Source organism: Vidua chalybeata, chromosome 1, assembly GCF_026979565.1.
Source record: "Vidua chalybeata isolate OUT-0048 chromosome 1, bVidCha1 merged haplotype, whole genome shotgun sequence".
Lineage (NCBI taxonomy): Eukaryota > Metazoa > Chordata > Aves > Passeriformes > Viduidae > Vidua > Vidua chalybeata.
In genome coordinates this window covers 141474382-141502299 of record NC_071530.1, presented here as the reverse complement: position 1 = coordinate 141502299, position 27918 = coordinate 141474382, and the positions used below count along the sequence as shown (strand labels likewise).

Genomic DNA, 27918 nt, shown 5'->3' with positions numbered 1-27918 from the left:
GGAGACATACATACACACAGAGCCTGTTTCTGGCCAATTCTTTTAGGTTCTTGTGAAAAAGAAAATTCCTAGAACCTAAGCTAGATAAAACTTTCCAGCTATGGAAAAAACACACATGACTACAAGTCTCCTAGCAGAAGCTGTTCCTGCATCACTGATCCTGAACTGGCTTCAAAATTGAGAGGAGTTTCTTTTCCGGAACCTGTTATAAGTGCAGCCTAAGATCAGGATAATCTCTATCTTGTATCCTTTAGGACTTTGACTTTGCTAATCTTTGTGCATGATATTTGAATGAGAGGAAATTCATGTTAACCCAGCACTGGCTATGAAGTTTTAACCTACCCAACATCTGATCAGCTGCAAAGGAAAGAGCTCAGTACACCAACAGTACTCTGTTACCAGATATTAATTGTTGCCAGCAAAATAGTAGAGAAGCAATACTAGAGACACTATTGGTGCAAAATAATAATAGAAAAAATGTAAATAATTTACTTACTGTCTTCAGGTTTTCCTTCACTGGAAAAAATTCCTTTTGCCTTTCAAAAGAAAAACCACAATGGACAAACTCCTCATTATGAGTGTAATATCGAAAAGTAATCATTCAGCAGTAAATCTACTTTTACAATATTGCTCATCTGTGAGAGTTTTGGGCATGCTGGTGACTCACCTTTTGCATTTTGAGCACAGAAGCATAGTATTTTGACCACCAGTCAATAACATTTTCAGCTGATTCATCTGCAATGGTTCTTTTTCTCCTCTTTGTTGACCGTCGGATGGATTTTTTCATCTCCTACCAAATGATGGCAAAAGCACTAGAACTGATTGAAACTAATCACCTGACTCATGACATTAAGCATGGACAGCTGTATACACAGAAAATTTCACCCTCCAAGAGTTAAATAAAATGCAATATGAATTCCTGTCTCTGTATTTTATTCCATGACACTTCATCATGATCATCATATTATTAAAGCGATTTCTGTATTTTATACTGACTATGCCATGACTTTAAACATTGGAGACATTGCCACAGGAGCAGCCCATACAACAGGCAAATCTACACAGATAATAAATAATGATGTTTCAAGGGATGCAAACATCCAGATACAAATTGGCTTCTCCCACTTGAATCTGCAAGTATTTTAAGAATCTATCAGTGGAAGTAACGAAATTCTGTGGGGTCAAAGCTGCATTGTTAACTACTTCTTTTGAGGGTCAGCAAGATAGTGTAGGTGTCAACATCAATACCCAAAATCTCTAAACCTGGGGTCAACAGGTTACCACTTTATAAGGAAGGGCTGAAATCTGCAAGACTTCAGGAGGAAGTTAGCTGGTAGCTTCAGCTGTACCCACCTTCTGTTTCTTCTCTTTCCCTGGCTCAGAGGCAGAGTGCTCTGGTTCAGTGGCAGGAAGTGCTGTGAGGGATGGGTCTGGCTCTACCACTGTCCATTTACCCTGCTCCACCTCTGCATAGATGTCATCAGCTAAAAATGGTTCTTCTTGGGGTAGCTCAGCAGGCTGGGATGATTCAGGGGAAGCTGCAATCGAAACTTTGCAAGTTAGGTAAGATTTTGCAGAAATACTGTCATAGCATTTGATGATCATCAAATAATCACATGATTAAGGGTTTGATCCTATGCTCAACACAATAAAGCACACTTCTAAGTGTAAACCTCTAAGAAGGCCCTTTGTCCTTTTATTTGGGGTCAGAATTGAATACTTACCTTCCTCAGTTTCTGCAAAGTCTACTCTGTTAGGTGTAGCTTGAGGACCTAATGGGGTTTTACATAGGAATTGCTTAAGACAGTTGATGGTATGTGTTCCAACAAGAGTACTCCTCCCAAACGCTCTCCAGTCAACCACACAGATGCTTAGTGGTGGATGCAAGAGTTCATTTTCAGGCAGCTCCTAGTGCAGGGGGCAGACAGCAGCATGAGAGAATTGCTAGAGAACATAGGACACGTATAGAATATTTCTCATGCACAGCAATAAGGCTTCTACTCTTCCCTCCTTCCCTCCTTCCCTTCTCCTCCTTAGCAATGAACATATTCATAATGCAAAATGCATTCAGCATAGGCTGAATAGCTCTTAGGACAGTACAACAGGAGCTAGAAATACTGTAGAAACTGTACTTCAGTACCCATGTTATTGTTTTGATATACTTTTCTCAAGAGCAAATTGAACAGACTTACAGTTTTATTCTGCTGGTGACTGATTCTGAAAGTGCCAGCTCTTATAACCCAACCAACAGGTGATACATTATTTTGCAGTTCATAAAAGCAGGTGTGACAATATAAGAAGGTCCTGAGCTCAAAAGCCAGCAATTATCAATCCCCTTAATAGCCCAGTAACACACAAAGGAAAGTCAAAAGAATGGAAAGAAAACAAAGGAAACCAAACACTACCCAGAAAAACTGGAAAGGAGGAGGAAAAATACTAAATATATTTCTGTTAGCTGCCCACATGTTCCAATCTATCAGTAAAAATCTGATTGCAACGTATTTTCTTATCTACTTGGGACTTAACATGAAAAACATCATCTTCTTTTATCATATGGTTGTAGCAAAAGTTTTTTAAAGCATTTTCAAATCAGTAGGTTTTGCACAAGAACTGATATCCCTTAGTATTTAATCAAGACACAGAAGAAATTATTTGACAAGAAAGGAAGATGATGGTAATTAACACCTTGTCTGACCAGAGAACAGACAGGCAAGGAGCAGCATGCTGTACACACCACTTCAAACCAGTCTGCAAGGCCAGTGAAATTGGGATTTTTCTTGTAGCTCTGTATGACAGAGGATTTGACTCCTTTCCCTGCACACTCGATGAGAACCTGGGGCCGATCCACCGAGAGGAGCTGGACTTTCTTCAGCTCTCGAACCCCCCAGAACAGGACCTGTGGTGTGCAGAGAGAAAAACTGTTAGCCTGCAGAAACCCTGGCTTGGCCTGGCCAAATGGGCTAACAAGCAGGTGGTGTGAAGGCTGCAGAATGAGTGGCAGTGCCCAGTGAGGCTGGGCAGCATCTGGCATTGCAGTGATAGGAAAAGCTGCCACTTTTCCCAGCTTTCTAATATAAGGCTACTTTGAACACAAATTGTACAAGAGAGAAGGCCAGGGAAGGTGTAGACATTTGTACACAGGCAGAAGGCATTGTTTGGCTTAAGCCAAGGAGCCAGAAAAAGCCTGTGAGATAAATAGCTGATGCCAAACTTCAGCTCCAGTGATGTCATTTGCAAGGGGAAGCTCTCCATCTCCTGTGGACACTTCCTCGGCTGCACAGAGTGTGGATCCACCAGCCATGCTCTGCCACAAGAGAAGTCCCTTCCCAGCAGGTCAGGATTGAGACACAGCCCCACTGTTCCCCTCAGTGGAAGCACAGCCATGCATGCCCTTATATGCTATTTGCATGTGAATCATATTGATCAAGATTGTAAAATCATCAGTTACTGTTATAGTTCAACAAGAGAATAAAAGGAGATGAGGTTAGGAAAGGGAAATAGTCAAAGTATCTCACCTCCACTCTGTATTTGCTTAAAACAGGCCGTATGTTAGCTGGGACTGGGTAAATCTGGCCAATATCTGGTGGATCCAGTGGGGGAAGTCTGTCTGGATCCGACTCAGGAATCTGAAAAACAAAGCAGTTGTAACTCAGGCTGGTTTTTGGATGAATAAAACCAGTATTGGAAGTATCTGTTGATAATGACACATAGAACACACCAATTCAATCAATTTTGTAAGACAAGCTGCAGAGCAGAACTGTTGTGCTGTGAAAGGAATGTGACTTGAAATACTCTCTCTCATGCTGTGATGCTAAAACATATGGCAAAAAAAGTATTCAAGAGATTGGGTTTATGTGCCTTTCTGAAAAAAGGGCTCCTTTTGGAGTCCTAGGGACATAGTTTGCCCTAAAGACATGCATGTACTGAAGCATGGGAATTCTGCTTACTAAAAATAGAAAGCATGGTAATTCTATTTAACAAAAATCCTGAGCAAAACTGCTCAGAAGACTTCCATAGGAAGATTATAGATGTGATTCTAGTTAAAAAGAGCTGGTGAACAGACAGTGCACTTCTGCAGAAACACACATTTGCTGGAGAGACAATATTCTCCAGCTGCTATGGAATAGTGTTCCTGCATTATTGCATGCTCTCACCATCTAAAAACTTCCAAACCACCTCTCCAACATTAGGGTTGAGTCTTCTCTGTACAGCCACTAAACTCTTGTGGCACTTCTGTTTTTTATGTGTGATTGTGCATGAGCCTGCCCCACATTCAGGAGCATATTTGAGTGTACATGACTGCCCTGTTCCAGCTGGGTGGGAGGACAGTAGACTCCAGAGCAGCTCTGAGGTGTGACCATCTCTGCCTCTTGTGTGCTCCAGGCTTTGGTGCACCTTCTGTGACAAAGCTCATTGGCTTCACTTCCCAACTCCTTCCTTATTTTTAAGTGTGTATTTATGACCTTCTCATTCCATAACAGGACGGAGCTGAAGCCTGGCCTGATTTAGAAAATTCCTACATAAAACAGTGGAAGCCAGCACATGATGATGAGTCCTGTCAGAAGCTCAGGCTGTGGCAGCAGGGAACAACCTACAGAGAGCTGTTCTCAGCTTTCACATGAAGCATGGTACCTAAGGAGTACTGATGTGCAGCTTCTGGGAAAAGAAGCACAACTGCTGGAGTGCAGCAGTGCTCCTAAGCTAACTTGTCACTGCTGAGAGGTGAAGCAGGTGAGATACAGCTCTCAAAGTGTCTGTGAAGTTGAAGTCTTCTGCTTCATTTAACCAGGCAATCTGTCTATGTACAGTTGTGTGGGAGTCTAATTACTATAAGGGAGAAAGGATGGGTTCCTTGGTACCTTGTAGGTGGAGGAAGAGATGGGTGGAAAATATAATATCAAGAACTGCACCTGCAGCAGAGATGAGTATTCACATAATTACTAGCAATAATTCACATAATTAGCAGCAATAATTCACATGCACGTGTGATCTACATTTTATCAGTAAAAGTCCAAAGCAATTAATTTAATAACTGCAGAGAACAAGAGGTGAAAAATTATCTACTACTCAAATGACAGTAGAGTGAAATACCTGCATGAAGGTTTATGAAGGGATTTTGCTTTTTTGATTAAAAAAATCAATAAACCCTGAGCTCATTCTAAGCAAAAGCAAGACTCTCAGTATCCATTAGTCTGTATTTTTTTAGTTTACTCTTTCTCTGAATACCAGGATGCTTCATTGTAAGAATTAATTTTATTCCTTCAGCAAGACAAAGCATTCATTTTGAAAGGAGAAAGGAGCATTCACTTCTTCACAACACTCTTCAGCTGAACCAAACGGTACCTGCAGATCAGAGTTATCAAGAATGCTATGTCATAGGAAAAGTTACGGGTTCAGAATGAGAATAAATCAGTGATGAGAGAGGGTTTTTTTCCTTCCTTACACAGAGCACCATGAGGAATCTCCTGATGTTGGAAAAAGCCAAGAGTATACCAGCTCTTGGAGTGCTTTGAGGCCAGGCAGTTTCATTTCATGAAAGAAAATCAAATCTTGAAATCAGAGAACAGACTGTAACAAACCCTCTGGAAAGGAGATAGAATAAAACAAAATGCAGTTGAAAAAAATAAAGGAAATTTGGAAAATGAGTGAACACAACAAAATGGATTGGGATAAAACAAGGTGCACTGAAAAGAACCAAAAGAGGCCAAATTCATACTCCTTTTGTCTTGCAGTTGGAAACCATGTAGTGTTTCTTTTAATATAGTAGGGGTATCTAAAAACTCAGCCTCCCTAATCCAATCCTTATTATTCACCTTTTCATTTTCCTAAGAGTGAAAGCAGTATTGGGAGCTTCAAGGCTGGTAGTCAGGGCCATGTGCTACTCCAAACAGCAGGTCATTGCAACAGCAGTGGGATTTTCACAGTTTCTCAGGCCAGAGCAGAGTTTAGGGCAGGGCAAGTGACAAGCAAAAGAGACTTACAGCATGTGAAGGGCTGGCAGCGGTGGGTGTGTGTGGGCAGTAGCCCCTGACAAGGTGGAAGGGGTGACAAGAGTTGCATGGGAACTATGAGCCATTTAATTCAAAATGGTCATGGACCCTGAAGCCATGGCAGCTTTTGTGAGCCCGTATTGATGCTTGGTGTCCCAGGGGTCCGTCCAGCCCCCCGGGCAGCCGCTGCCATCGGTGTCCTGGATAGCGCTGTGCTAATCAGCTCAGCCTTCTGGGCCCTCGGGCTGGCTCCCAGCCCCAGGCAACTTAGAGAGCAACTCTGCAGTGATTTCAGCTCTGGTGAATTCAGCTCTCAGTGATTTCGCTCTGGGCTCGCGAGTGCCTCGGCAGACGCAGGGATAGAGAGAGGAGAAGTCTGTGTGGAGTTCCGCAGCGGTGTCTTTTATTGGAAACCTATGAAGGTTTCCAGTGACAGCTCCTCTGCTGAACTGGGCAGAGATGGGGTTTTATATAGGGTTCTGGGGTGTTGGAAATTGTCCAATGGCCAGGGTTGAGGAGAATACGACCTATAGCCTTACAGAGAAATAGCAAGGCTCCGAGGGCGGAAGAGGGGCTACTTTGGTCCACTGATCATGACTCCGCATTTCTTATCTTAGGCGAGTGACTGCCAGGGAGGCCTTGCAGGGCCTCTGACTGCTACAGGCCCCAGGGTGTAAAAGTGTAATTGCTGAGAAAGTCAAATTTACCTCCAGAAGTTCAAATGTGGCAAGAAGGTCTCCTCCTGAAAGACTTCCACAGTGCACTGGGTGGTAACAAAGTTTTGGTGGCTCATAGTTTTGGTGAGCAAGTCTCACCACAGGGGCAGCCACTGTAGATCCAATATATTCTGCCTTACCCTAAATAAAGGAGAATACAGGGGTCAAATACATTTGGATTTCACAATGGTTATAGGAGCTGAGATGATGCAGAGCTTAGTATTTAGGAAAAAAAAAAAAAAACTTCTGAAGGAAAGTCCAAGGTAAGATGCAAGGCAGCTATGAAGAGGAAGAGCTGAATACTTATTAGCTCTTCAGTGTACCCAAAATATCTGAGGTCTATATTTAGTCAGTGAGACTGCATCAGAGTCTGCATGGTTTTAACCCAGACTTAGATACAATATTAACAGAAGTGTTCAAGGGGCCTGGGGGCAAAATGCTTCTGATTTCTGTAAGCTGGTCTCTGGGAGCAAGATTCACTTGGGGAAAATAAAAGGCCTCATTTTTGCAAGGCCAAGTAGTGAATCTCAGAGCTGTTCCCAGATGTTAAACTGCAAACCACAGTAGCACTGAGCTCTATTCAGTAAGATGATCCATTTAAAGGTTATTCAGTGACACAGCTTTGCTTTCATGCTTGCAGTAGGATGTAAAAGCCCAGGTTTTTAGTGAGAAGAGCTTTGAGTTTACCACTGCATCATCATCATACAGCTCGATGACAATCTCCGGTGGGAACTGGGCGATCTCCTCTTTGTCACCATGAAGCACAATGCTGTTGAAAAGCAGTGTCTGGTTCCAGGTGGGGGATAAGGTCTGCGAAATGATCTAATGGAAGAGAGGAAATGTTTAATGAGCTCTTTGGTTGAGTGCCCTTCAACAGGGCATGTTCATCTGCTGGTGACCTCCTTGTCCACAGCCTGAACAATGCCATGTCTGAGACACCACATTTTTCAGCAGCTCCTCCCAGCCAGGAGATTACAAATCTTTTGCTGTGAGGCTGGTACCTCCAATTTCTCCATTTCCCTGTTTGCCTCACAAATCCCTAAAAATAAATAAATACATGAAAACCGTGTAGACAAACTTCAGTATTAAAGTTAGAGGAAAGCTGTTGGTTTAGGAAAGCAGGCACATGCCAAGTGCTATTAAAATAAAGCTTTTGCCCCAACTGAGGCCTGTTTTCACTTCTCCAGGGCACATTTTTTTAATCTTATTTTTAGTTCTGTGTAATGACACCTAACACTTTATGAAAAAGAAAGAAAATATTTTCATGAATCACTCATAAGAAATCAGAAGTTTTTAATTTGTTGTAATTTGAATTAGGTGGATGCTTATAGCATTTTCTCATAGAGAATGTTTTAACTGACTAGGCAGGAAATATATTTAACAAAGGTAACAGTTAAAGAGGAAAATCATGCCAACTGCAAAATTACTCATAACCCGCTATCATTCTTTTGAATGGGAATAAGGTTCTTTACCATTTATTGGCTCTTAATTGACACTTATGAAAATATGCAAGTTATCAGCTACAATATTTTATTCAGGTAGTGAATAAACTTAACACTTCTGTGCCTATAAACACCTATTTTTCCTGGGCCAAATTCTACTTTCCAGAATCTGGTGCATCTAGACACTAATTTAATTGGATTCATTCACCATCTTCTATTAGAAGTTAAAATCACATTACAGGAAAAAATCAATTAATAACCCTGAGGCAGAAGTAGCACAAGCAGGCATTTACAATTTAAAGAAAGGCTTTTTTTTTTGCTGCCTTTGGCACATGCAACAGAACTTGCTTTGTAACAGAATAAAATGTCTGAGGAATATTAGAATTAATTAAATCGAAACAGTCTTCTGTGAAGTTTTAGTGGGGAGGGGCTGGATAAGAGGGTTAAATATTTTTTCTGATGCAAGACTGTATTTGATGTGAAGGAAGAGCCCATTTGGCTCAGCAAATTCTGTTTGTGGCATGATTGTCAGAATTCCTGCCCAATTTAAACTCCAGGGTAGTTGTAAAGGACTCAGGACCTTTGAAAGTAAGTCTCCATGTTCTGTGAGGGACCATCCTCCTGCTCACTTGCCCAGGCTGTTTCTTCAACCCTTCTTGCTGAAACTCTTTAAGTTTCCACTTCTCTCTAGAGGCTCCACGGGAGCCCATTGATCCCCGGACTTTCCTGAGGGAGATGGGAGACCATTCCCTACTGGGCATATTTCAGCAGCCTTTCAGTCTCCCTCCTCTCTGTTTTCAGCTCATTTCCATTTTAATGCTCTAAAACCACCAATGTGCTCTGCCACATTGCATCACAAAGGGCTGTGCTGGCTCACATGGCTGCAGAAGCCATAGAAAGGTCTTCACTCTGCCCAATGACTGAATGCACAGGCTAGAGGAAAAGAGACCCATGAGGGTTCATCCTTACACCCACATTTATACCTAGCAATGACAACAGTCCAAAACACAGAAATAAAAATGTGAAGAAAGGTACATTTACTACAAAGCCCCAGTAGTCCCGGAGAATATGATATCTGAGCTAAAATAAACTAATACTGCTGCACCTCTTATTAGAGTAGTGAGTAACATGTAAACTTTTGCCTGTTTGCAGTGGACTTTCAGGATCTGCTCTTTAACAGCAGGCATCTAACTTTTCCTGCTAGGTACCTCCTTGCAAAACCAAGATTTTCCCTTTCCATGCCTTAATTGTTTAAAAAAAAAACAAAAGAAAAAAAAAAAGGGAAAAAAGGTGTTTTCAGTCACCAAGAGAAGCTTTGGAATTTACCTTTGTGGTCTGGCAGCATGATGTGAAAGTAACTTTTGCAAAAGGATCAGAAAGTCCAGTGCTGTCAGCGGCAATGAGCCCCCTGGCCTGGTACATGTGGGCTCTCAGCTGGAAGAGGTGCGGGGCTGCATCATGGCAGAGAAAACAGCAACATCAGCTCCATGGAAACAGAACAGCACATGGGCAGGAGGAGAAGAGCCATCAGCTGCTCTCCAGCCAGGATCTGACAAGGGGAACTGTTGCTAGTGCTGTCTCACTGAAGAAGCACCTGAGACACTCAGAAGTTGTGCAAGAAATCTGAATTCACTTAAAATCAATTATGTAGGTCTCTATTGCAGGGCTATTAAATGCCAGTTTTTATCTCACATCACTCTTTTGTCTACTAGGTATTCTGTGCATCATCAGGAGAACTGAGGGATACTTCCTCTACAAGGAGAGAGATTCATGGGACAGGGAACAGAAATTGCAAGTGAACAAGTTCCTTCTTTCCCTGACATCTACAAAGTGTCAGTGGCAGAACTGATGACTTGGCAATGAAGCCAGACTTTTCTGATGAGAAGAAGCAAAGCCATTATCATCTTAGAACAGTTACTTTATATAGGGGTTGTGCCACACTGAACTAGAGCTTTTGGGGGCATTTCTCTTAATTGTTAATAGGGAGAAGAAAGAGTGCCTTACTTTTATACAGCAGGCAAGCAGGTGAGGGCAACACACTGTGCCCTGAGCTGGTGTTAGATGGTAATTCAATCTCATATCCTACAGGCAAATTCTCCATGGCACTGTGGGCATAGCTGCTAGGTCCAAGCCATAGGTAGATGTCCACCTTTGCCTGCACAGTCCAGCCCAGAGGGCGTTTGCCTGGGAGCTGAAAAAAAAATCCAGTGTTTACCAACAAGCTCAAGAGAGGTGGCTGGGTGCTGAGTCTTACCAAGCCAGAGTAAAATAAATAAGCGTTCTCTGAGCTGATATACTGATAAATGGCATTTCTTCACAGTGAGTGGCTCTGAAACTCATTTAGTACAAGAAATTTCTGTGATTCTTAGGGAAGGAATTAGTAGATTACTCAACTAACAGTCTGTGTAAACTGCATACTGCCTGATATGCACAGGTTTGTGCAGACTATCTTACAGCTGCACACATATAAGTGAAATTTTATGCTCTACTTTGCCCAGACTTCAGCCCACTTTCCATTTCATGCAGTTTTGCTGGTATCCAGTAGTTAGTCCCATGTATTACTAAAAATATTACTCCATTGGGCAGGTCAGAAAACATTTCCACTATAAAATATTACTAGTCTTGACCTATTATTTCCTTTTCTTCCTTCCCACTTCATCTAGATCTGCTAAGTTCAGAGTTTAGTATTGTCTGTTCCTAAGGTAATTCTTGATACTGAAGGGGTTGGATAGTTAACTGCAGAATATTTTATTTCATGCAGGCAAATAGTACTTTGCTTAGCAAGTACCTATGGCAAGTATCTCAGGAACTTAGATGTTTTTATCTGTTCTTTAGCTCTGCTTTATGGGATTATTCCCAGAAGTCCAAGGTGAAAACCCACTAGAAACTCATTATATGAAGTTACTGTTGTCTGGAGCATTTTTCCTGATGGTCACAGTAACAATTACACTGCACAATATTCCACTGTAGGTACTACTGGTCACACTGCCTTTGTAGGCATTCATCCACTAGGGCTTTCCTTTATCATGAATAATCCCATAACAGTACTTCGGACATATATTGTGCAAACTTAAGCATGTTTTAAATAGAAAGTATAAATAATTCCTGTATTACCCCTGAATATCTAGGTTTCCCCACTGAGTTGCTGAGAGCTGATCTCTCACCAGTCTCCTCACAGGCTTTCATGTGCTGCTGATGCTTTTGTCAGCAAAGAGGCTGTACCTTTTCTATTTGTTTAGTATACAGCCATTGACAAACAGTGTTCTATACTTGCCATAACAAGTAGGGAATTAATTACTCATACATAAAAAGCCTGGCAATGATAGAGTGATTAAAGAATGACAAGCATAAATGTAAGAAGCAAATATTAATAAATGGTGGATACAAATCTGTACATATTTTTACATTACAAAGATTAATCTGTAAAATTGGAAGAAATCGGAATACCAAATGCTCCCCAGGCATTACCTGTGTTTGCAGTGTGCCACAGACTTACTTTCAGGAAATGAGTTTTAATCTTCCCACAGTCCTTGCCTCTCTGCTCTTTTGCTGGGGAGTAGAGTATGCTTTTTGCTGGGACTCTTGAATATGCAACTCTTTTGTTGTTGCTGATCATCCAGATGAACACATCAGGGACTGTATTCTGTGGCTGTTAAATAAGGCATATTGAACTAAAACTGAATTCTTTCTATGAGCCACCACCATCATATTTTTGTTGAAATACTCTTACTAAGAGCTGATGCCCTCATGGCTCCTGTGGAGTGGCAGATATGCCTCTGAACTAAACGCGGCTGTCACTTCATGCTTTGCAGTCCATACCTGAATTTCTAATTAAGCTGAAGGTAAGAGCTTTGTAGAGTGATTAATGATTACTTTATAAGTAATTTCAGGAGAAATTAAAGAAAATTAAGAATCTGGGTATGGCTCTCTCCCAGGAAATAACCACAGACCACGTAAGTAACTACCATGGAAGTACCACCAATTTCATCTATACCAGCAAACCAAAAAGGTCCAGGACCATGCTCAAACACTGGCATATGATCATCTTTTCTGCTTGTGACAGTGTTCAGTGAGACTGCCTTGCCCTGTCTCAGATAATGTTCCCCAAACAAAGCTTCAGTGTGCTTTGAAGAAAATACCAGCCAAGGGGCTGCTCCCTGAAGGAGCTGTAAGCAGGGTCACCCTGTTTTAGGAAGGAAGAGAATTTGTGCCATACCACTGTGCCACTTGCTCTCTGAGCCAGAGAATAGCCATGGCCCTCTTTGGTTTGCTAGCACAGGCAGCTCTCAGAGGCACAGCTTTCTAGTGGCTGGATTTTGGCCCAACCAAATATATTGATTTTTCTGTTATTCTCAGGCTAAATGATATAGGCACCCAGAGCTCATATCAGTCCAGATCCATACAGGTATCCATACAGGTGGAGACATGAGTTCATATCAGAAAGCTGGCTTCTCCAAGCCACCACGTATGGGATGACCTCTCCATACCACAGAGCCCAACACTTCCTACCCTGGTTTGACAACAGCTCCATTTAATGCAAAAGAGAATAAGGTCCAGCTATCTGAAGGAGAACTCTTTGGATAACCAAGCCAGAAGTTATTATTCATATGGAATTATAAAAATCAAAGCCATGTCCTAGATTTTAAGTTTTTCTGAATTCTGTGTGGATTACCTCATCAGCCAAGAATCGAATTTTATCTATAAAGCTCTGAGTCTCACGAATCATTTCATCCACTGGCATCTTCTTTTTCTGCTGCTGAATGATTCCCTTAGCATCACTGGACATTGCTTCCTGCAGTGAGGAAATACAATATATACTTTCCATCTGTTATTAAGTAGTTTGAATTGGAAGAGAAACAGTATTTGATTCAATTTGAAAAGAGAAGATGGGAGACACTATGTTCAATGTTTCTTTTGTCCCAACAGAAACTGATCAACTCTTTGGAGCTGGACAACAGAAAAATTGAATGTCCCCCATTTTGTCTTTGTTTGTTTGTATACTGCATGTATGGAAGTCCCAAAAAACATGTGATTGCCACCTGGAATTACCAGGCCTTAATCCAGACAGAAGCCACAATCTTTTGTACTACAAGCAGTAAAAAAAGGTAATAAATATTCAGATGACCTCCACCCAGTTTGGTTTCTTCTCACTTGTTCCCTGGAGGAGATTCCTGGGTCCAGTAAGGTCCTCCTCCTAAGGTCTTTACGAAAGTCAGACTTTACTAGTCTTGAAGTTCAGCAGCACCACAGTAGTGAGACACCTGACAGCAGTGTAAGTTTGGTGCTTTTACACTGAACTCAGCATCATTCCATGTTAAAATGTATGGACAAGAAAAATAATCTCATTATTATAATGACTTATTGGTATTTAAAAACATCTTCTGATTCATTTTAGTGTATCTGACAACTCTTTATTAAGCACAGTGGGGTTTATTAAAATAACTGCTCATGGATACTATATTCATATGAATTTCAAAGCATTCCCATATGGTGCAACCAAATAGAAAATAAAATAGGAAAAAAAACACCAAAGCAGTGTGCTTTCAGTAATCATCATTGCATCAATGTTTATAGGAAAGGAACAGCACATACCAGCTCTTGCTTGAGCAGCATGAGCCTCTTTTTGTCCAAAGCAGTGCAGTTCAACCCTTTGGGCTTCTTTTCAGCAATGACCATGAATGCCCTAGGACACAGGAATAACATGGTTTTTAAATCTGTTATTTTTTTTTTTTATGTGAGGATACTAATGTGCTAAAATACATTGGACTGTTCTGTGTCTGCTGCAGTACATGAACCAGAAGACAAAGGTGCTGAAAATCTGTAAAATATTATGTACCTATAAGATTAAAGGAATAGAGTCCAAAACCTCTGCACCACACTTCCCAGAAATGGATTAATAATACCTAGAAATAAGGGCTTATATCTAGTTTGAGCCCAATCATGTAATTTGATACAGAGCCCACTGGATCTATACCAATATGTGGCATCCTTTGTTTTTATATTAATCATGGTTGTTTTTTTTTTATGGTGTATCTGTCACACACTTTATTAAATCCTACTTATCATCTATACAATGTATTCTTAGAGTTCTGAAAGCCAAAATAATATGACAATGATTGGCAGTTATCTATTGCCAATATTGAATATGGAAAATAACAATAAATATGTTGTTTGTCTACATAGAAACTGCATTTTGGGAAGATCTTTGCTTTTACAGAAAAAAAAATACATAGCTCAGTAAGTTTAGTGTACTTTTTAAAAATTATCATCAGTTTCCTTGTCTGGCCATAATTTGTAGCCAACATTAAATTTAATTTTCTGTATGCATCTAGTAAAGGTTATTACCTGCTTTGATTGATAAAACCATTTAGAGTCTTCTTCATTTTCTCCTCAGCTGCGGTCTCTGAAACCTTGATCAAGTCCTTTACTTGCTCCAATGATTCTTCCTATGAAAAACACACAAGAAAGCCATTATGCACAGGAGGACACTTTGTCATTCTGTCGGTGTTACAGTGCTATTTATGACTAGCAAGAATGAGGGAGGCGATTTTGTGGCCTGACAGAAAGAACCTTTGATATATCACTATACTTGAAGTGCACAAAGAAAATACTCCAACAGCATGATATATTTTGACCTTTTCCCAGTCTTTCCAATTACTTGTCCAAGCTATTACTGCTTGGAGCAACTTTGTGTTCTTAGCTCTTTGAGGAAGATCAGTAATTTGGAAACATTTTCTGCTAGGTAGAATTAAAAAATGGTTCTTCTTGGTTCTGTTTCTTATCTTGCTGCTTAACTTTAACAAGTTGCTGGAGTTAACATCTTAAAATTCAGTGATCACTTGAATTCATATGTAAGGTCCATCACAAAACTAGTAATTATCCATGAGGAATGGAGTCTGTTCCTAAAAGCTAAAATAAATATCTGGATTTTCAGCAAGGCCTGTGGGTGTTGGGGTGCACTGACAAACATTATCTCTCCACATACATCTATTCAGCTGTTTAATATTCAGATACCTGAGTTCAAAATGTTTCGTTATAAGTCATTGTCTTCTCCTGATACAACCTTGCATAAGTATGACTTCAAGTGTTGTTGCTCATGAGATATATATGGATGAATGAGGGATGAATCAGACTCTTAATCTGAGGCCCCACATTAAAATATTCAACATTAGGAGTCACTTTAAAAAAACCCCAAACAGCAACAAAACCTACTTTCTTGAGTCTGTTGATAGTCAACTTTAAACAAAGGTAGAAAATAAAACATCATTGTGGGAAAACACTGTGACTAGGACATGAGAGTGACTGCCCATGAGATGATATGCCTTTCTGTCTCTGTCAATATTTTAGGAAAACTAAGAGAAAATATTGTCCTTTAAGGAGTGCCCAGTATAAATATAAGGCATAAAGATATTAGAGGAAGAGCCATAGGAGACACAATTACTCTGTTTCTCATAATTTAATTGTTTGAATGTTTTTACAAAGAATAAAACACTGCTGAGGAAAGAAAGCAGACCTATGGCCAAAAATAATTGTTGTGGTCAGGAATACTTGAGCAGCTCTAATAGTTCAAAGAAATTTGGGGAAATAAAAATATATCAATTGCTTTCTCACAAAATGAACAACAAGAAATACAGCTGAGAGAAATTTTGAAGGTCTGATTTGGGAAGTGTGGCCTTTCACTGCCATACTTTGCTGAATAAATGAGCCTGGGGGGATGGTTGCCACTTACCAGGTGATCTGCCATTTTCTCAAGAGTGTTGGAAGAGTACAGCCGAAAGGTCTGGTTGCCCCAGTAGCTCTTTACACAGATACAGGGCTTCCTCTCATCATATGGCAGGTACTGGTAGTTCCTGTGGAAACAAGGTAGGGAGCAGATCATGAAGATGACAGAGTAGGTCAAGGGGTGGCAGAGCAAAGAAAAGTTGTTTGGTGCTCTCACAGCATAGAAACTGTAGGCACAACAGGATGTCCTCTCACATGCTAACAAGTAAATCCTGGGAAGGGCAAACACAAACATCAATTATGCTACCAGTGAGATCCTTGAAGAGAAACAATTTTAAGTCAATGGATCTAATTTCAGTGGTTTCCAGGGTGGGAGAAAAGCCAAACAAAAAGGTATGCAGTGAAGCTCTGAAATACTATTAATGGTGGGAAACTACAAGGGAAAAAGGAGCAAAGATTAATATCTGATCACATCTTCAAAAGCAGTGGTTCCACACACTGCACAGTGGGAGAGCCATGACAGAGTCTCAACCCCACATTCCTTTCACAAGTTGCTCTTTTTCAGGGTCTGTGGAGATTGACATTCCCTGTCAGAAACTGATCTGCAAGGCTTGCTTGGTAAAAGTAATACCAAACTCCTAATAACTCAGTGATAAAATGCATCCACTGCTCTCTCTTCTCACACTTTTGATCTTAAGTCCAAGTTGTCATATTGACTCTTGTAACCCTGCTTTCCTTGTGTGTTCAGCTGCAGGAGTGATTTGCACTGAAAAAAATGAGCAGGAGGCCAGCATAACCAGAGTCTCTGCAGACCTGCCACAAAGCTGATGTTCTGATTAGATCTGCAGTACAGATCTGCAGTACACAAAGCTGCTGTTCTGATTAGATCTGCAGTAGGTACCATGCCAAGTCCGTGTCCCCAATAAGCACGTTGTCCTCCTTTATACAAATACTGCAGCCCTATGAAACTTCATTGCTCAGCCACGCTGGATTTAGCAATAGAGGTCTCCTCATTTTCCATAGCAATGGTGGGACTGTGGAGACCTTTTTAATGTGTATGAACATTTGCAAACCACTTCATAGTCCTCTGGCCACGGATCTAATGGCCTCAGATAGTCTCAGTGACTTCAGATAGAACTGGCCACATGTGTTAGATCACCAAGCCAAGACCATGGAAACCAAATCACGTTTTGCTCTTGAGTGTCATATCAATGACTCCAAACTTCCACACATCCCAAAGAGGTTTATGTGTGAATTTTTTCCATTTAAAAAGATTAATATCTTCTCTATAACTTCATTTTCCTACCCTATGTGATATCAAAAGAGAGAGAATTTTCTATTTACTTTCTCCTCAATAATCTACAACAAGGTGAGGATTACCTATTGAATTTGGTGCACAGCAGACCTACACAAGCCTTGGGTGTCATTAATTCTGGTGCTTTCAGAAGGGACAAAAACAATTCAACCATCTCCTGGGGCCTGAACTTCTTAACCTGAAATTCTTAGAGCTTATGAACCTTTTCATTTGATTTACTAAGAAGAGTATATAGCCATGAAAAAAATCAAATGGAAAACTGAAAATTCATGTCTATTATTCCCACTATTACAATTTTGAGGAATTGCTTTTTCAGTTTTAGCTCATCCTTAGTTTAAGTTTTGACATAAATGTGGAAAACTCCTGGGAGTTTCATGGTGTCTGCTTTAGAAGTCTTCTGATTCTGTCTATTCCTTTAATTAGTTAGCGGTTTTAATCTCCAAAATATACTTTTCCTTTTGTTTTCCATTGCTCATTAATGAATCTCAAATGCAGTTTATCTCAGGTACTGGATATCCCATTAAGTACTTATTAATACTAAAAATATCCAGTGGTGAGACCACCAAGACATCATTATGAGAAGGCAGTGAAAAACTCATTAATTGGTATCTGTGGCTGACCAAGCTGTTTTAAATGGCACAGGAGGGAATAAAAGATGCAGCATTCTACATAAATTTGAGGAAAAGGGATCTTTAATGAGAGAAAATTTTATTAATACTGGAGCAAGTCAAGAAGCAAATAGCTGATCTGAAGAGTGATTCATTCTTTTACAATGGTTCTTTAAATCTAAACTCCTGTTAAGGGAAAACTAAAAAATCCCAGCTTCTCTCAGGAAGATAATAACCCTCTGCATGTACCCAAACTTGCAGTTCTGTTAACAAGGAAAGGCAACTGTCTTTCTATCAAAGCACTGATAGAAAGTGCTTTTCTCCTCTCTTTTTTTACTTGCAGCAAAACCAGAATTTTTTACCACGTTATTTTCATTCTTGTTTTCTTTCACTAGCTCCTATTTCATCTAAGTGAGCCATTGATTGCAGAAAAGAATGAAAGTGCTTTTCAAATTTAGAGACATCCAGAAACCAAACAGATCCAGGTCGATATTTTGCTCCTGGTCCTTATATCTGTTTACTGCTTGGCCTTCTAAAAGAAGAAGTGCCATCTATTCTTGGCACTCACCAATACCAGGGATTGTTCTACCTACCAAAACAACAATGAAAATATTTATTTTTATTACAATCTTTCAAATGAATTAAACTTTTACTATTCTGTTTATAAACAAGGTTATTTAGAAGAACTGTTCTGCAGGTTTTCATCCATTGCTCCATTTCTTTTCTCAAAGCCTATTTCCTCCTTCCTCTGTTACTACTCGCTGTTTAAGTCGGTATCTGTAATTATTAGCTCTAGAAAGTGTTCTGGGAAGGTGGCTCTGCCTTGACCAGGTTTCAATGTTTACATGTGACATTGTGCTTCTGGAGCTGGACACTGACTGGGTGTTACTTGTGATCAGAGTGTGGGACCCTAAACCAGGGATGGCACTAAAGAAGTTGCATTTTGCTGTAGCTTTCCAATTTACAGCTGGTGCAACACACAACACTTTCAGAAAGGATTTAAGGGCCCATGGGGCCAAGATTAGATGCATAGCTCTGAGCCTGTTCACTTCAGTGAAGACAAGAAAATTTACTCTTGTGAAAGATGTAATTGAGGACCTGAAAGCCTCCATTTCACACAAACTCTTTAATGTTGCCTGGGTTCATCAATGAGTCCCACAGGATAATAAAATAAGAACCAGAGTCCTACATGATGAGGTTTTGAAACACAGATCCTCACCTGTTCCCACCTGTGATCAGTGGCTTCTCAGGGGGTGTGGTAGATACCAGGGGTACTCCAAGGTCATGAGAAATGTCATCTTCCCCCTCATGCAGAAGGCTTTCTTCTGCTTCTCCATCATGTGTCTTCTTTTTCCCTCCAGCTCCTGCTGACACTCCATCAGTAGTACTTCCAAAAATACCTAGAGACCCAGGGTTACAGGAGATGTCTAAATTGGAGTAGTAAACATGAATGAGGTTTTAAAAAAGAAAATGGCCAGTCATACCAGCGGAAAATCTTTGTCCCCTCCTGTTCATTCAGCTGTTTTAACCACACCACAGTTTATAAACGTTGTAACAGGTTATGTTTGTCCCTGGAATGTCAGGTTCTAGAACAGTGCTTCCTTGCCTGTCCCAAGTGACATATACCTAGCATATATCATTTAGTGATGTGATTGTCTGATTGCTGGCCCCAGGACCTTCAGCTTTTGGTAAAGAAATTCAGAAACCAAAGCAATACTGCTGTTGATACTTCTATGCTCAGGAGCCCTCATATGGGATTGATTCACACAGAAGAGGTATGTCTTCTTCATAACATATGGATGATCATTCCAAAGTTTGATCTCAGAAGTGATAAATTCTTTTTCAGACAAGGAAATTTTGCACATTAGGGTTGCAGAGTTAGTAATAACAGTGCTTTGAGGCCTCAGCTTCAAGCCTAATGACAGACAGCTCTGCTAATGATACAATCATCTTCCCTAAAAGGATTTTGCCTTAAAGGGCAATTATCAGCACTGGGAAAGAGGTACATCCATCAAACTGATAATTACAGATTTTAAAAGAGACAGACAGAAAACATTCCCTGCAGGAGAAGGATGTGCTGAATCATCCCATATGACATCATGATCTGGATTTTTTGTTCGGCCTTTCATGTAAATAATGACAACTGGCCAAGTTTGGGTCCAAATTTCAGCTACACAGGGGGCTAAGAGATGTTCAGGTCCAGAATTCAGGGCCAGATTCATCTTTAGAATTAATTCTGACAAGGATCACTATAATTCCTTGCCCAACTATTCAAATGAGTTTCTTGTCATCCTCAGCTCAGCTTCCTGCTAAGTTTCAGCAGGAATCAGTATCACTCATTGATTCCCCTATTTTTACAGCATCTCTCCCTGCACACATAGCCTTATAGTTGAGCACAGTCATGGACAAGACAAGACAGTCACTTCCAAGACTGGAAGTGCCACTGTGCACCTGGACCCTTGGTGGGTCTGGTACGGAGATAATCAAATCCCTGCAAGGGAAAGGAGGCCAATTCAAGCTTCCCTCTTAAGAGAAAGTTCCTCTGCTTTGAAAATATTGATGAAAATATCTTCATTTTCTCTTTAATCTGCTTTGAGGGATAATTTAGCTCCATGATGAGGAGCTCATGGAGTATGGTCCTACTTTCCCCTGAAAGAGGAAAGGACTTACCAGGAGGATGTTAGAACAAGGTGGTGCCTGCAATTTAAGTCTTGGCTGTACCTCATCCCCCTGCCACACTCACAGACCCACAGGTAACTCACTAGGGTTGGCCAAGACAATGGACACGGATCATCCCCCACAAAGGGCTCCCTCACAGCCAGGAACTGATCTAAATGGACATTACAGAATGAACTCTGCCTGAAATAAATTATCTGAGGTTGATCTCCCAAGTGGTTAAAAGGGTAAATACTGGCTAAGTTGCTGTAAGTTGCTGTATATATTGGGGGAGGGGATTTGCATTAATACAGGGCATTTGGGGAGTAAGACAGGCATCTTTATGTTCAGCTTGACTGTTATCCAGAGAAATTATAATCAGGGTTAACTCAAATGTAGGCTCTACTCTGAAGCTGATTCCTGAGCCCTGAGACACATCAGTCAGTAACACCTATCATCCCCTTGCTCCTGAGGCAGCCTCTCTCCTTTGGATAAGACCTTAACACACTCACCAACAGAAACCTCAAAGGTTATTGGCTTGTCCCCACATTTTCTATCAATCATTGTGGCTTCAAAAAATGTCCCAAAGAGAAGGAATTCTTCAAATTTCTCTTCATAGATCTATTAGAGAAGAAGGAGGAAAATGTTGGCATTTATTTTACCTTCTATTTTTTACAGCATAAAGGAAAAGTGCGGTGGTCTTTTGTTGAATTTCAAGGCTCTGCTAGGCTCTGTTTACACCTCTTGGAAACCCAGCATCTGCTTGTGCCTGGCATGGACTCTCAGTCAAGAAGGGCCAGCTAACATTTCTGACACTCTTGGGTCATTAACAACAAAAGCTATTAACCCCAAGCCAAGACTAAGCTCAAAGGAGATATGTTTTATGGTTTGAGTTCTCCCCAAATTTACACCCCAACTATAGCAATCTTCCCATCCAAACCCTTCTCATTTCACAACATCTGCAAACTGTTGCCCATTAGGCAAGACCAGCCTTAATTCTTCTGCACTTAATTCTTCTGTGAGTGAGGCAATGAATAAAACATCAGCTCTACATGAATATTTGTTTCCCTGACTTTGCAAAGCAGGAACAGTTTTTGACACCGCCCATGATCTCTTCATTTTGAAAAACCTCTGCTATACACAGCAAAATATCATAGGTCTTCAGTGAAAGGATTAGCAGCATCATATGTCAAAGTCAACAGCTCAAAAAGATTGCAGCTCTAGCGTAACTTTAGCTTTTTATACTTGTCCAGTATGAAACCCTAATAAAGCCAAGGCTCAAAGACTATGACACACACATCTATCTCCCATTATAAAGAAAACAAATTTTAATATCTTCTTGCTGTCAGAATAGGTCAATAAAGTTGTGCTGTGGGGATGGATACTTTGCCTCTGTTGTCTCAGAGGCTCTATGAGACATTTTTCGCATTATTGGTAATGTCTCCAGTTCCTGCTTTTCCTTTCAGAGAGTTGTAATACAATTACTGTCTACTGTAGCATAAAGTATTGCTGAATGTCAAAACTAAAAGAATATCGAACACCACTGTATCATGCTATTGCCTTTTATGTATTCTCTATTTGAAATGGCAGCTGGAAATAAATCCTTATTATTACTATTAATTTTTGTTGGTGGGTGTTACAGCAGGGTTTGTTTCTCTGCCTGGGGTATTTAGCCAGGTCCAATACCACAGTGTCTGAGCTACTCATAATAATGGATTTCTTGCATATAAAGGATGGAAATAAATGTCTTTAAATGTCATCTCTATTAGTCTTCAGAGAAGAACTGAGAGACTGAGGTAATTTGCAACTATATCAATAAATAAAGTAACAGCAGAGCACAAGTTCACATAACTGGCTTGTAATTACCCACACCAGCTCTCTGCTAGCACACTCCTTGACCCACTCCAGCCAGCCCTCAGGCCAGAAATGCCAGGGCACAGGCCAAGGAAGTGCACTTCTCAAGGCTAGGCCTCAAGACCAAAGAACAATTGCTCCTCTCCTATTTACCTGTAGAGATGTAGTGGAAAGACCAAGAATCAGAACTAATAAAGGACACAAATATCTTAAGAAATGAGCTGGAACTGCCAGAACAAAAGACAAAGTTTTGATGAATGACATAGAATCACAGAATCATCAAGGCTGGAAAAGACCTCCAAAATCATCAAGTCCCAATTTGACTGAACATGCTCACCAAACTGTATCATGAAACACCACATCTACTCATTTTTTGAACATTTCCTGTAATGATGACTTCACCACTTCCTTGAGAACCTGTTCCAAAGCTTAACCACTCTCTCAGTGAAGACATTTTTCCTAATATCCAACCTGAACCTCCTCTGGCACAACTCATGGCCATTTCCCCTTGTCCTACTGCTAGTTCACTGGGAGATGAGGCCAAGCCACCACTCCCCCCCATCCCCCCAGTCTCCTGTCAGATAGTTGTAGTAGATATAGTGAAGTGGGAGGAAAATTGGTTATGAGAATATTTTTCCCCTATTTATTGGGTTAAAAAAAATGAACTTGCATATGCAGCAATTGCTGTTGCTCCCAGAGAGTGATGTGGTGGAGCTGAGAATTAAAGCTCAAACATTGGCTCAGCTCCAAAGCCCACACACCCTGCCACAACTGCCCAACCTTCTCAAAGTACCATAGTGCAGATTTCCCCATGATGTAATCCTATACAACAGGTGGAATTAGGCGAACAACATCAGTTACCACTGGTTGAAACTGAGCACATAATTTTCAGCTCTTCTTCTAAAGAGATTATCAATCTAACACTAACACCACATTGGCAATGCAGTATTAAAGGAAGAGACTAAATCAGGCTAGAATGTATCTATCTCTCTGCATTTGCACAGATTTTATGTCAGTGGTTCTCTATTGACTTCAATTGACAACTACAGATTTTCTTGAATGAATGTGTGACGTCAAGCTTTGTAATTCCCAGCTGTCCACACTGATTCTCTGTTCATTAATAGATATTATGTCAGAGAAGTTTCTAGTAGGAACATGTGGATGCAGCTAGTGCAAAAGGGATTATATGACAGGAGACTAAATTTTATGAAAACCAAATCCTACTTGAGAGTTGAATTACAGGTAGGCATTAATGCTCCATTTGTGTATTATTGTGGGGAGGTCCCAAGACTGTGAAAGCATGCAGAAACTGCAGGGAGCACAAATAGCAGTGTTATATGGCCTGACCCCAAATACACACACCAGTGCCATTCTTGGTGGTTCAGAGACATATGACAACCAATCTCCTAATGTCATACTGACCTCTAAAGGTACATCAAATGGCTCAACTTCCACTTCAGTTGAGTTCATCTTGTCTGAAGGAGAAGCTGACTTTCGGTCCTCTCCTGCTTTGTCAGTTTTGTCTTTTCCTTTGAGTGCTTTGAAGTCTTTATCTTTAGATGACGATTTGATATCCTTGATAATGCTTGAAAACTTTGACTCACGGGCTCCTCCTGAAAGTATCTCCACAGCAATCTCAAGGAAGAGACGTCCCCTGAAGGACACCCCTTCTCCAAAACCTTCATTAAGCTCCTGGTGGTCATCAATGAGGCTGTGGTTCCTGGGTGAGCCATAGAGATTGATCCAGGCAGGCCCAAAGGTAGGCAAAAACCCTGGAGACAAAGTACATTTTGTGGCTTTTCTGTTGAGTATTAGTGTGCTCTCCTCATTGTCTGCTCCAAGAAATCTTGCCTCTAATGCCCCAAAAGCCAAACCTGGACCCATTTCTGGGCAGTGGGGAATCACTTCATACAGAGCACTGCTTTGCAGGGCAATCCTTAGACACCAAGGAACCTCTGCCAATACCCAACCAACTCTGCTGGGTTGGAGTTCTTTCTCTGAAGATGATGGCACCACACCTGCTGGGCAGGAGGTCCATTGCATCTCTTGAAAAAGAGCTTTCAGTTGCAGACTAAAGATTGGGACATGACGGGAGAGGGTGGAGGCTTTCTCCTTTAGGTCAAACTGTTTCAACTCTGTGTCACTCAATTTATACAAATTTTTCTTTTATTTTCTGATTAAGGACTGAGATATAAATTCAAATTGGCAGGTTTAAGGAGTTACTGTGGCTTCACTGAGCTGTGATAACTGACCATGTTCCACATATAGGTCACACAACATAAACAAGGCTATACAAGTAGACTCAAACATCAGTGAAAAGACTCCAGATAGTGAGCCTCTCCTCAAAAGGAGCATAACACACTAGTCCATGGTGCCTCCATGGGCTGTGATAGCACCCAGCTGAGCCTTACCTAAACACTTTGCTTCCAGTGGGTGGATCCAAAATACAAGCCTGCTCTGCCTTTGATTTTTAGTGATTTTCAGTTAGTGGCTTCATTGCTTAATAGAAACTCACATGAACTATAAACTTACATCTGTCAACCCCAATGGATTAGAGCAGACTATTGCCACAGTCACACAGATGGTAACAAATTATGCAGCAGCCCTTTAACAAGAAGAACAATGTCAGACCCTCCATGCGCTGGGCACAATGTAATATAATGTGAAATTAAGCAACAGAAGTTGTCTCAGAACCAACACTTGATCTCTGGACATCCCTAAATTAGGATTAGTCAGTGCCAAGAACCCATGCAGGTAGATTTTACTTTAAGGGTATATCCTGGAAGAGACATTTTCCCTTTTACCTTTGTCACCATCTTGTTCATTTGATATTTTCTTCAAATCAATGAAGTGGGTGGCTAAGGCCACGTCGTTCATGCTGCCTTCATCCCAGACCTGGATTTTGACTCTTCGACAGAGTGGAGGGAACATTTCTTTGAAGATAATCTGTTCGTGCCACACTGGATCTGCACAGTTCTTTTGCACTGTTGTCCGGCCCTGAAAGGAAAGTCCAGCAAATTTAATTCCAGAGGGGTTGAACTCTGGAGAATGGCAATGAGTACAGCAGAAATTGCACTTAGCAGCATCTCTCTGGCCATTTTTAAAGTACAAATATTCTATCTTGAAAGTACTTTGGCTTTTCTATTAGCTTCTTCATTTTGCACTCCATATTGAATAAAAGACCACATTATGGCTAAAGTATTCTCACATGCAAGCAGCAGAGCCTGGAATAAAATCTAATACTTCAGGACCCTTATTCACAAAATGTATCTGTAAAGCCAGACTTTGGCATTTCTACTACAATCTGCACATCTTCAACTGTCTTTTGAAATATCTGGGCAGTGGTGATGCAGCACAGTTTTTCTCATAAAAGACTAAATTCATTACAGATGCCAGGCTGTGTGTACCAATGGGATTACCTTAAATGAGGCAATTTATCTAGCATAAAATATTATTATTGTGGTTCATGTTCTGGACATATGCCTGTGTGCAAGAGGGGTAGGTCCTGGAGATGTTCCTCCAAACCTAAGGAGGTGGCAGGACTGTATCACAGTCTGTACAATCACTGGTTGTGGCAGGACTTAGACATTCACATTAAGTGGAGAGAACTGAGTCAGAAAACCCACCAACCCTCTCTATAAACCTCTAATTTTCACACCAGTGTGCAAACTCATGTCACTGACCCATTCTTGTCTTCTTCAGCCCTCTATTCAACCTGAGGGTGCTGCATGCATTTCCCTGTTTTAACCAACAGTAGTACTTTACAATTTGGATTCATGACAAAACATGCAATAAGCACCAAGAGCCTCGTTCTCATGCCTGAAACATCTAAAAAGAACTAACTGGAGCTGTGCCTAAGGCTTCCTTGCATACAGAAAGCATTGCTGGCTTAAAATAGTTTCCATTTTGATCCTTTGTTTATTTACACCAATAATCAGGACAGGCTCCCTGACACAGGGTTTCATGGTGTGCCCCAGGGCAACCAGGCCCTGGACCTCCTCTGCATTCCTCTTCCACCAGAGTCAGAAGCGTCTCTAAGCCGTAATATGTCACACCATGTTTGATGCTGAGGTTGCTCTAGGAGCAATGAAGCCAGGCAACACTGCCAGTTGGCTAAAATGCTTACTCTACACAGGAAAGCTGAGAGGTTCCTGAATTTCAGCAGGGTAACTCAGAAATAAGTACATAGTCCTAAAACCCCAATTGAACCATATTCACTGATTTCAGCCCTGCTCACTTATTTCATTGGAGGGAGACCAAAACATAGCACTTACCTAATACAGTGCTGAGTAAATCACTGTCTTGTAACTCAGTGTTTTAGTAACAGTGCTACAGAATTCTCTTTCCCCTCCTGCTGCCTGCCTCTAACCTACTGCTGTGAGCCTGATATTAGATCTGCTGGCATTAAGTGTCTCTGTGACTTTATTTCTGCATAATTTAAGAACTGAACATTTTCTGATGACCAAGATACACGTTTTACCTAATTTATGTAACTATAAGTTAAAGGACATCAGCATAATCACCTGCCTGTAGCACAGCTAATAGGAAAGAAGGCCTACTTTTGTGATCAAGAGGATCCCAATTACCATTTGACCTGCAAACATGACCACCACATAGGGATCCACAAGGTCCTTACTGTCGCCTATGAATGCTTTGGTGACATTGGCCATGATGCTAGAGTTCATCTTTGGAAGTCCTTCAGCTTTGTAAATTCTCACATAAAATCTGGCCCATGGTCTTTCAGATGGAAAGCCTTTGGGGATCAAGAGATTCCTGAAAGGAAAAAAGCAGCTGTTTTCTTAAAATTGAAAACTTGGACAATGAAGTGATATTTTTTCCAACAGCACTGTGATCTTGGGTTAGCATGCACCTGAGAAGACACAAAAAGGTGTATGAATTTGCTTTTTCATCTGAACAACAAAAAAAAAAATCCTTTTACCACAAGAAAATAATATGGCATTACTCAGCAAACTTTTCTATGTGATACAGAATCAGGTCCAGTGAGATAAGGTTCTCCAGACCTTGTTTAGTAAATTCTTAATATTGTCAAGGACAGTGATTTCCCGCTCTCTTTGGGCCTCTGTTTCGTTTGACTGTGTGCATGGTAAAAAACAATCTGTTCTGAAATATCATTGTTCTTACCTGCCTCCAAAGCCTCTCATTCTTCTACTGAAAAGAGCCACTCATCTGAAAAGAGCCTGTATCTGCCCTCCTCATGTATGATGCCCCTTTGAGTGCTCTCCTTTAGGCTCAAAAAACCAACACCCACCACCTTTCCCCATAGACCATGTGCTCCATCGGCTTGGTGACGTTCCAGAGACTTGATCCAGGATGTCATTACTGACCAGAAACATTGCTTCAGTAAAATTTAAAGTATGCTGATAGCATATTTACCACTTTGAACTTTGTATTTTACAAGGAGAACGATAATGTGCTTGAGTTTATCCAAGGATATGGAAATATCTGTACACTCACATCCTCATATATTTTCTTCTTGCTTCACTGCTTTAAGAAATCATGAAATGATTTTAGATCAATGAACATTCTGTCAGGGGTAACTTGGAACTTAGCCAACAGGACTTGTCAATTCTATCAGCTGCAGAGAAGCAACCCTAA

At 40.8% G+C, this 27918-nt stretch overlaps 1 protein-coding gene across 1 annotated transcript in view; it reads right to left on the bottom strand.

Moving 5' to 3' along the window:
- FER1L6 (fer-1 like family member 6) overlaps nt 1-27918 on the bottom strand; it is a 66110-nt gene that overhangs the window by 21644 nt on the left and 16548 nt on the right. Inside the window, exons 9-28 of the mRNA XM_053947683.1 lie at nt 26889-27075; nt 25107-25299; nt 23725-24074; nt 20961-21069; nt 19013-19193; nt 15878-15998; nt 14494-14594; nt 13741-13831; nt 12821-12940; nt 11645-11797; nt 10153-10339; nt 9475-9599; nt 7394-7528; nt 6698-6847; nt 3516-3626; nt 2735-2896; nt 1725-1908; nt 1354-1538; nt 668-790; nt 497-536 (exon numbers count right to left, since the gene is read on the bottom strand). Coding sequence (XP_053803658.1) covers nt 497-536; nt 668-790; nt 1354-1538; nt 1725-1908; nt 2735-2896; nt 3516-3626; nt 6698-6847; nt 7394-7528; nt 9475-9599; nt 10153-10339; nt 11645-11797; nt 12821-12940; nt 13741-13831; nt 14494-14594; nt 15878-15998; nt 19013-19193; nt 20961-21069; nt 23725-24074; nt 25107-25299; nt 26889-27075 — 3008 coding nt within the window. The remainder of the gene's footprint in view (nt 1-496; nt 537-667; nt 791-1353; nt 1539-1724; nt 1909-2734; nt 2897-3515; nt 3627-6697; nt 6848-7393; nt 7529-9474; nt 9600-10152; nt 10340-11644; nt 11798-12820; nt 12941-13740; nt 13832-14493; nt 14595-15877; nt 15999-19012; nt 19194-20960; nt 21070-23724; nt 24075-25106; nt 25300-26888; nt 27076-27918) is intronic.